This window comes from Echinops telfairi, unplaced genomic scaffold, assembly GCF_000313985.2.
Source record: "Echinops telfairi isolate 266 unplaced genomic scaffold, ASM31398v2 ScPeMD7_7475;HRSCAF=8513, whole genome shotgun sequence".
Lineage (NCBI taxonomy): Eukaryota > Metazoa > Chordata > Mammalia > Afrosoricida > Tenrecidae > Echinops > Echinops telfairi.
The window spans coordinates 6,459,146-6,469,298 of record NW_022111379.1 but is presented as its reverse complement, the minus strand read 5'-3'; the positions used below and the strand labels follow the sequence as shown (position 1 = coordinate 6,469,298).

Genomic DNA, 10,153 nt, shown 5'->3' with positions numbered 1-10,153 from the left:
CCACCTACCGGACAGGGTAGACTTGCCCCTGTGGGTTTCTAAGATCGAAACCTTAAAAAAAAATTAACAGTGTGTATATTCTTTTTTAAATGTATTTTTAACAGTTTTATTACCACTTCATCCACATGACATACAATTATTAAATCATGTCTAGAAGAATTGTACAACTGTCACAACCCCCGATGCTGGAACATATGCTTCTTTCTTGGACTCACTGTTATTCATGTAAGTTTTTGAATCGTGGAAAAAATATACGCAAAAAAATTTCCATCTCAACTTCTACATGTAGAATTCAATGCCATTGATTATATGCTTTATGAGGTGCGGCCATTATTGCTATCCTTTTGAAAATTATTCCACCACCCTTAACGTAAACTCAGTGCCCCTTAAGCAAAAACCCTTTCTCTTTCACCCATGGTGGGCACTGATCAAGCTTGGCTTCTTTTCTTTTGTCAGGGGTTTTCTTGATATTCTAGCTACACATCCCGGAATATGTGGACATCACAGAAGGAGTGGATGCTTAGAGACAAACACTGACACCCTGATTTATCAGGGATGTGGAAGGGCATGGGGTGGGGAGGACGGGGGGATTTGGGAAGCAATGCATCCAGGACGGGGGAGGGAGCATTGAACTGACTGTGATGATGCAGATACAACTCTTTTAAAAGCGATTGAACCACTGAAGTATATGGCACGTCGACATCAGTATCAAGACTGTAACTTTTTAAGGGAGGAGAGACCTCTTCTTCCTCCTGCAGAGCGGTTAGTGTTTCCGAACTGCTGCCCTTGCAGTTAAGCATAGGTGACGTGGTGCCATTGATAGTGGTTCTGCTGTTAGGCTGCTCACCGCAAGGTCAGCAGTTGGAAACCGCCAGTAGCTTTGTGGGAGAAAGAGGAGGCTTTCTACTCCTGTAAATAGTAATAGTCTCAGAAACCCAAAGGGGCCGTTCTGCCCTGTTTACGGGGTCGCTGCGAGTCAGAATGGACTTGCTAGCAGTGGGTTCGGTTTATGTCACTGAGCCGTCCATGAAAAGTGATCCCGAACAATGCCGACGATGGAGTACTTTGCTCTTTTTTCATTTTACTGGGGGCTCGTACAGCTCTATTCACAATCCATCCATCCACTGTGTCGAGCACATGTGAACCTATGTTGCCATCATCATTCTCAAAACATTTTCTTTCTACTTGAGCCCTTGGGATCAGCTCATTTTTCCGCCCTTCCCCCTCCCTCCCTCATGATCTCTTAATAATTTATAAATCACTATTTTTTTCATGTCTTACACCGACCGCTGTCTCCCTTCACTTACTTCTCTGTTGTCCGTACCTCTGGGAGGGGGTTATATATAAATCATTGTGATTGATTCCCCCTTTCTACCCCATCTTCCCCTTATCCTCCTGGTATCACTAATCTCATTATTGGTCCTGAGAGGTTTATCGGTCCTGGATTCCTTGTGTTGCACGTTCTTATCTGTACCAGTGTACCTGCTCTGATCCAGCAAGAGCTGCAAGGTAAAATTGGCGTCATGTAGTGGGTGGAGGAAGCATTGAAGAACTAGAGGAAAATTGTCTGTTTTGTTGGTGTTATACTGCACCCTGACTGGTTCGTCTCTTCCTTGTGACTCCTCTGTAAGGGGATGTCCAATTGTCCACAGATGGGCCCTGGGTCTCCACTCCATCCTTCCCCTCATTCACTTTGATATGATTTTTTGCTTTGGGTCCTTTATGCCTGATACCTGATCCCATCAACACTTCATGATCGCACAGGCTGGTGTGCTTCTTCCTTGTGGCCTTTGTTGCATCTCAGCTAGATGGCCGCTTGTTTATCTTCAAGCCTTTAAGACCCTAGACGTTATATCTTTTGATAGCCGGACACCATCAGCTTTCTTCACCACATTTGCTTATGCACCCATTTTGTCTTCAGCAATCGTGTCAGGGAAGGTGAGCATCACAGAATACCAGGTTATTAGAACAAAGTGTTCTTACGTTGAGGGAGTACTTGAGTGGAGGCCCAATGTCTGTCTGCTGCCTTAATACTTAACAAATAAATACATGTACATAGATCTATTTCCCCATCATTATATAGAAATGTATTTACATATGTACATGCCTGTATTTAGACCTCTATATATGTCTTTTGCCTATGGAGCCTTTTCGTTGTTGCTAGATTCCATCCAGTATAATCCCAAATCCTAACGAGTCTTGTGTGGCAGACCAGAACGGCTCATAGGGTTTTCTAGGCTACAATCTTCATGGAAGCAGATCACCAGGTCTTTCTCACGCAGAGCCGCTGAGTGAATTCTGTGTTAGAGCGTAAAGTCTGGGCACTAGGTTTAGGGACAGGCTACTATTTGCCCTGAGAGCCCTGTATGCATTGCCTCCATTGAAATCTTTCTGACTATTGTTGAGCAATGTGAAAAGCTTTGCCCTCGGGCAGAATGTGTTTGAAAGTACATAGATTGCCACTGCTCCCTGGCCAGCCCAGGGAGGGGCAGCTAACCCTGGATGGGATTTAGGAACCTGGGGTCTGCATGGTCATGAGCCATACTCTGCTGTTTCAGCTGGAGGGCCCTGACTCAATCCTATGAGGTTTCTATCTGCAGTAGTATTGGTGTTCAATTATGGTCCCTTCCCTGCTTCCGTAGTTGTCTGTAACTTTGATGGACTGGCCTGCTGACAATCATGGTTTTGTGACCATTTGCTTTCTTCTCCATCGTCTATTAAAGTGGCCGAGTTTCTGTGAATTCTTAGACACCATGAAGACCCCATGGTGGTGAGCTCCTTCACCTGGATGATTTGTCTTTGTCTTGTTGGAGGCTCAACAAATGCATCTCTATAAATTACACTTACATTTGGGGGTCTCTTTTCTGACCTGAAATAATCCAAAGAGCCAACCTTTTGGTTAGCAGGCTGGCATCCTTAACTGTTGCACCACAAGGGTTCCATCAATCAATCGACCTAAGTTGGCTGCTATTTGAAAGGTTGGAGGTTCAAATCCATATAGAGGAACCTCAGAAGAAAGGTCTGGCAATCTACTTCTAAAAATAAGGTATGGGTCAGAATTGAGTTGGTGGAAACTGCCTTTTAAAGTAATTATTATAAATTCGCACCCCTTACTCTAGCATATTTATGTGGGGATGGTCATACGAGACTTTATATATCTAAATGCTGAAAGCAGTGTGCTCCCTCAGACTACATAGAAGAAACCACTTAGAAAATTCATAGACTCCTGAGACCTAAGTCTCTGGGCATCTTTGACTCTAGAGATTCAACAGGGACTTGTCCAAAGCTGTAAGGTAAGACTTTAGATCAGGCACGTTTCTTTTTTCCTTTATAACTTTCTGTTGTGAATTGAAGGAAGGCCCATCCCCACAATGGACCATCACCTATCCCACTTCCTCCCTTGTTTCCTGTGTCCATTCTTCCTTCTTTCCTAACCCTTCTGGACTCTGTCCTTGGGTGACCGCTGCCCTGTGATCGCAAATGCTGGGTTATTCTAATCTAAGGCGCGCTTGCTGTGCACCTTATAGACGTGTCTATTGTTTAGCTGCCAACGGAGCCCGTAGTAGAGGGATGAGGACTTGGGGGAGGGACTGGGGGGGTCAGTTCCAAGTCTGAAGGGTCACAGTCTCTTTTCTAGCATCCTTAACTCAAATCTGTCTTGGCAGAAGTACAGCCGGAGTGCTCTTTAGAGGCCAGGATGGTGAGACTTCCTCTCATATACTTAGGGCACTGTCGGGAGAGCCCAGTCCCTGGAAAAGGACACTGGGCTTAAGAAGGAGCAGGCCAGTGTCAAAGAGGAAGACCCTCCACAGACGGACTGACACAGCAATAGTATCAAACCTAAGAACAATTCACTGTCAGGATGGCACAGGACCAGGGAGCGCTTCATTCCGGTGTACACGGGGGCTCCATGAGTTGGAACCGACTAGATAGACCCTAACAACATCAGCTCAAATTCACGCAACCCAAAGCCAAGGATTGAGGTCCTGGTGTCAGAGTGTTTCTGCTTTCAGCTGCTAACTGCAAGGTCAGCGGTTTGAAACCAACAGGCTCTCCATGGGAGAAAGACTGGGCTTTCTACTCCCATGAACAGTTACCATCTCAGAAGCCCATAGGAGGTTGGTGTGGGTCAGCAGTGACTCCATGGCACCGAAAGTGAGAAGGCCAAGGACAGGGGTCCTGGTTGCATGGTGGTTATGCACTGGGCTGCTAATCACAAGGTCAGCAGTTCGAAACCACCAGGATGTCCGAGGGAGAGAAACTGAGCTTTCTACTTGTCAAGACAGTCTGAGAAATCCACAGAAGCAGTTCTCCCCTGCCCTAGGGGGCCCTGTGAGTGAGTGAATGGGTGGGTGCATGCGTGCATGCGTGGAGACCCAGGATCTATCTTTGCCCCCCTGCATCGGGAAAAACAGGAATGCAGGCCTTCTGTAGCCTTGCACCCCAGAGCTTTCGGATCTCTTTAAAGATGCCTAAGGGCTTCCTCGGAATTAGCTCGGCTCTGAAAGTTTTTCAGAAGCAGAGTAGGGTAAGAGTGGCCTCAGCCCTTTAAATGGGTGCAAAATAAATCACAAGATGAAAGGAGATGTGTGCAGCCAAGCGCTTCTCCCCACCCTGCAGAAACAACACATTGGCCACGCAGTCTGTGGTGCAAAGCAGGGGCCATGCATCTTGAACAAGGACAGGAATGGGGGCCAGTGACCAGGCGATCGGGGTCAGGGAGTTGGCATACCTTCTTTCGGCTGTGGGTTGACGGCCCCCCGGCTGAGGGTGCCTGCTGCCACGCAACAGGGCGGGGCCCTGGCGGTCTGTGTTGGCACCAGCGAGGGGATGGGGCTCCTCGCGGCTGCGATGCAGTGGCACAGACGTGCGCAAGGCAGACACGACATGGCCGGCGAAGGCGCGCGCGGGGACAACGGGCCGCGGCTGGCCTTGCGCGCGGTAAGAGCCAGGCAGGCAGGGTCGCGTCTGCTCCATCACGCCGCCGCTGCAGCTTCGAGAGCAGGCTGACCAGGGTCCCCAGGAGCCCCACACGCCTGGGGCGCCACCGCCGTCCTCTGGGGCGCCCTCGGCCACCACCATCCGCTGCGGGACCTGCAGAGACAGAAGCTGGTTAGCCGGACCAGAGCCACAGCGCCTCGGGTGCCCTGTGAGTAGGCTTTGGGCAGGGCCCGCTTACATAGTAGTCCTAAGTAAACACACTGCTCATTTCGCAATCAAAAGAGGGAAATCTTCATCTTTCTATCAACGTAGCTATGAAGTATCATTTGTGTGTATTCATTCACTCATTCATTCCAAAGGCTTAAGTCATGATCTGGTCCATGATTTGGGTGTCAATGCTTGGGAGGGCCCCAGGAACAACCCCTTAACCTTGACCCTGGTCCTTGGGGCTCCAGTCAGAGGGACTGAGTTTTCTTATACAGTGAACCCTCGTTTATCGCGGTTAATCGGTTCTAGACCCTACCGTGATAAACGAAATTCCGCGAAGTAGGATCCTTATTTGTAAATCAAATATTTTCGTAGTTAGAGCATAGAGGACATGAAAAAACACCCTTTAGTCACCATTACACTCGTATTACCCAATTTATTAAACGAAAAAGCGAAAATACAGTAAAACATTTTGGACGTTACAATGATCATTTATTATTTGTTATATTATTTATGGCATCAAGCGTGTACAGTATGAGCCAATCAGTGGCAGTAATGACAGAGCATGCGCTGTTACGCAAAAACCGCGATAGAGTGAAGCCACGGAAGTCGAAGCGCGAAGTGGCGAGGGTTCACTGTACTTCACAGGTGGCCAAGCTGTCCCGCTTCTCCCTGCAGTAACTGGTGGAAGGAGCAAGGGCTTACAGTCTGGTTCTACAGCCAAGTGGCCGAGGGTCACATCCTGCCACGGCATCTGGTCATATGACCCGAAAAATTATTGAATTTGTCCGAGCTTCACTGGCCCCTGAAGAGTGGCAGTGCCTACTTCATAAACCAATTGTCCCGAGCGGCCCTGATGGCACAGTGGGAGACCGAGTGGCCTGCAGTTAGAAACCACCAACCGTGTTGTAGAAGGGGAGGCCTTCTGCTCCCGTACAGTGTTACAGACTCGGAAACCCACAGGGGCCGCTGTCCTCTGTCCTACAGGGTCCCTGTGAGTCAGAAGGGGCTCAGTGCCAGTGAGTTTGGGGTTTGGGGATGTGTGTCAGATAAAATTGTGTTATGGTCCAATAGCTCATTTTTCTAAAGTAGATCACCAGACTTTTCTTCCAAGGCACCTCTGGGTGGGCTGGAACCCACCTCCCCTCTTCTTTTGGTTAGCAGCTGTGGTAGTTACATAATTTCATGTCAACACAGCCTGAGGGTGCCTCCTTGTGGGCGTGGCCTTCTCATGAGGATTCTGGGAACTTCCTCTCTTTCTCCCTGGAGGAGGCCGCACACTCTCTGCTTCACCTTCCTGTTGAAGAGCCACCTTGAGGCACACTGAGGGCAGCCAGAACCCTGGAGATGCATCCACCCACTGCCAGTGGATCTACAAGACTTTGTACCCACTGGCCTGTGATCTTCCTACATTCTGCATCATTGTGTGTGGAGGCTGGAGAGGGCTTTATGGACTAATAATGGACTTTGGGGCTAATATTGGACTTAGGGGCTTGATCTGGACTGTGCTGGGCTGTGTTCTTAATATACAATTGTTCTTTGATATAAAGCTCTCTCTTATATATATATGAGTGTCCCTAGATTTGTTCTTCTAGTCAACCCAGGCTAACACAGCAGCCTAGTGTGTTAACCATTTGCACCAACAGGGACTCTTCAGGGGGTTGTAACCAGATTTAAATTGGACCATAGCAGTGTATACCAGCAAACAGGTCCCTAAGTCCGTCTTTCATGCTGGCAACCACCTCATCCATGTGTGGAAGCTGGACAATGAATGAGGAAGACCAGAGATGAGTGGATGCACGTGAATGTGATGAATGTGAATGTTGTCAAAGAATATTGCCGATGCCACGGACCGCCAGGGAATGAATGAATCGGTCTTGGACGAAGTCCAGCCAGGATGCTCTTTAGAAGCAAGGACGGCAAGACTTCATCTCACACATAGAGGACCCAGTCCTTAGAGAACAGCAACCTGCTGGACACAGCAGAGTCGAAACGAACAGGAAGACCCTCAAAGAGATGGGTTGGCCCCGTGGCTGCCACGATGGGCTCAGACGTGGCAACGACGGTGACGACGACGCCCCCTCCTGCTGCACGAGGGCCACTGCGGGTCAGAAACAACTTGACCACGCCTTGCATCAACAGCGAGGACCGCTTTGCTGCTTGCGTGGGGAGTCAGAAGAGGAGAAAATTGACAGAAGCTTGAAAGATCTGGCCAGGAGGTGAGGCCACCGTCCCGTTCACCGGGTTGGTCATTTCACACAGACGTCCTAGTGACCCTCGACAACAGAGCAGGGCTGTCCCACAGGGCTTCCAGGGCTGTCATTTCACCGACCACTCTATCTTGCTCCAGAGGAGCAGCTGGTGGGCTCCAATCCCACACCTTTGGCCGGTAGCACAGCACTGAAGCACTGTGTCACCAGGACCCCGTAAGAGCTACTAAGGGCCCCAGATGCCAGCCATCGTGCTAAGAGCAAGCACGCCACGATTCCTGTATTGTGCAGACTTGGTCTGAGCACATGCTGCATGTCAGCACTGAGCCAGGGCCTCGAAGCCAGGAGAAAAGCAATCTAGGTCCAGCCTTCCTCCCAAGGATGAGCTAGCACCATGGCCCAAAACCAGCCGCTGAAGATCTCCGTGCCAGGTGGAGGGAGACTCCCCCGGGGAGGTAGTTGCCCGGGCCAGGTGGCACAGGGATGGGAAGGAAACGGGAGCGTTGGAAAGAGCTCTCACTCCTCCAGATCGCATGAAAAGTGAGTGCCGACACTAAGGTGACCTGGACGCCCCGGTGGCTGTGAGGGTGATGAGAGAACCGGGGGCAGATGTGCCTGAAGAAGAGGGCTCAGTGAGGGCTTGCCCCTCAGGCAGCGTTCTAGCCACCATCAGGACACGTGGCTAATTCAATTCAATAGACCACCGTTCTTGGACTGGAGCACACAGTCCTTTCTAGGGGGCCTGTGTGGCCAACTCTGGGTTCCTGGGGGCTTGAGGAGCAATGGAAAGGCACAATGCCCAATTGAGCTGAGGGAACCCACAGAACACGCACGTTTCTCCAGCAGGTTCGAGGCCCCACCAAGCTGAAATCAGTGGCAGTGGAGAGCTGGGTGCCAGACCAGTAAGGAAGCCACGTCTGCAGAGCCAAAGGTGACGCCGGGTGGCATAAGGAGGAGCCAGCAAGAGCAAGACAGAGACGTGTGTGAGCGGGCCTCTGGGTGATTGCCAGTGGCCATGACAGGAGGCCTGCATGCTTGGCTATGGCTGGTTGAGCCACTGGGGAAAGGGCATGGGAAATTTTGTTGTTAGATGCCATCAAGGGGGTTCTGACTCAGTCCCACTCGGTCCCCTCTGCACAAAGAAGGGTACACTGCCTAGTCCTGTACCATCCTCACAAGGGAGCCCATTGTTAGAAACCGTAATTGGCAGGAATAGCCTTAGTTCATCCCTAGGAAATTTGGAGACCAAGAGAGAAGGCCTTGTCCCTGCTTGTGAAACACACACACACACACACACACACACACCTACAGGTACACTTTACCGCTCTCCCCACTCACCCCTGCCTGCACCACGCATCACCAGAAGGCTGGTGCTGTCTTGCCCAATTCACAGTAAAGGAACGGAGGGCCTGAGCTCCTAGGGCACAGCATGCCTTGCCCATTGGTGTCAGGACCTTGGGACAGGGTGTGGGGGGCACACAAGACTAACACCGAGGACTCCAGGCTCCTAGTGTCCTACATGGCAGCATATGGCCTTGCTGCGTTGGTCAATGGTGCCAAACAGAAAGATAAAATGAGTAGCTGTCAATCCACCGTAATGGTTTTCTTAGTAGAAGGATGATTAGGATACACAGGTAACAATTGCAATGAGATTCTGGCACACGGTGGGGGTGGGGGGTGGGGGGAGGTAGTTATTCAGTTATCTGCTACCTTCCGATTTCACATTAACACAGGGAACCAAGGCATTGTCTATAAGGCTTGAATGAGGCATGCAGCTCCACTCAAAATCCACTTCCTAGAACTAACCCCACTCTAATTCAGTTTCCTGTTGCCAAATTGGGGGGAGGGTCCCTGGAGGGAGAGAACACGAAACCCCATTCCACCCTATTCTATTCAATGAGAATTTTCTCATTTAGAGTTGAATGATGTTGAGTGAGTTGAAATTCCATCTGAGTCCCCATGGTGGGAATCTAACCACATGTGCCAGAATCTTATTTTTATAGCACATAGCCAGAAACAGAGAGAAAGAAAAACAAAAAGGAAGCTGGGGGCAGGGGGAGGAGGGGAAGGGGTCATCGACAAAGAAAGGAAGAACACAATCAAAGCGGGAGAAAAAACGAGGGCCTCCCTCCACCCCTCCCCAGCCCTCCTCGTGGTCCTGTTTCCTCCCGCTTTTCTGACAACCCAGGGCCTTTCTGCAAGGCGAGATGGGAAACTTTCAAGTGCCTGAGACACAATACAGGCAGTCCCTGGGTTACAAACCGCTCCTAAGTGAGTCTGTAAGTTAGATTTGTAAGTTAAGTCAGAACAGGTGCGTGGGGTTCTTATTTAGTCGTCTTTTCATTCAAGAAAATGCTGGGAGCCTTTTCCGTGATTGAAAAGCTGCACGGCGCAGCAAGTGAAAGTGGGTGTGATGAAGAATCTGCTGAGAGCAGGTGATTGGTTCAATCATCAAGGGGGAGGCGGGACATTTACAGAACATTCGAGGACAAGTACGAGTTGTCAGTAAATCAGGACCTGCTGCATTGCTTGCCTGCTTGCTTGCTTTTTTTTTTAGATTTGCACAAGTACATTAGTTTAATAACAGTTGTATTTTAAATGGTAAAATTTTAAATTCATGTTATAAATGTAACTTCTATTAAAAACTTTTGATAACTCATTTGACATATTAACCATTCAAAAAAAGTACAATATGGTTTACTAAAATTATATTTTCTGGTAGCTATACACTAAAATTTTGAAATTCCATTGAACTTTAAAAATATAGTTTATAAACAATAATTCTTTCTCTCTCT

The 10,153-nt window shown here is 49.1% G+C and overlaps 1 protein-coding gene across 1 annotated transcript in view; it reads right to left on the bottom strand.

Annotated features, from left to right (window-relative positions):
- Positions 1 to 10,153, bottom strand: part of THSD4 (thrombospondin type 1 domain containing 4) — a 721,258-nt gene that overhangs the window by 616,225 nt on the left and 94,880 nt on the right. Inside the window, exon 4 of the mRNA XM_045285660.1 lies at positions 4,733 to 5,094. Coding sequence (XP_045141595.1) covers positions 4,733 to 5,094 — 362 coding nt within the window. The remainder of the gene's footprint in view (positions 1 to 4,732; positions 5,095 to 10,153) is intronic.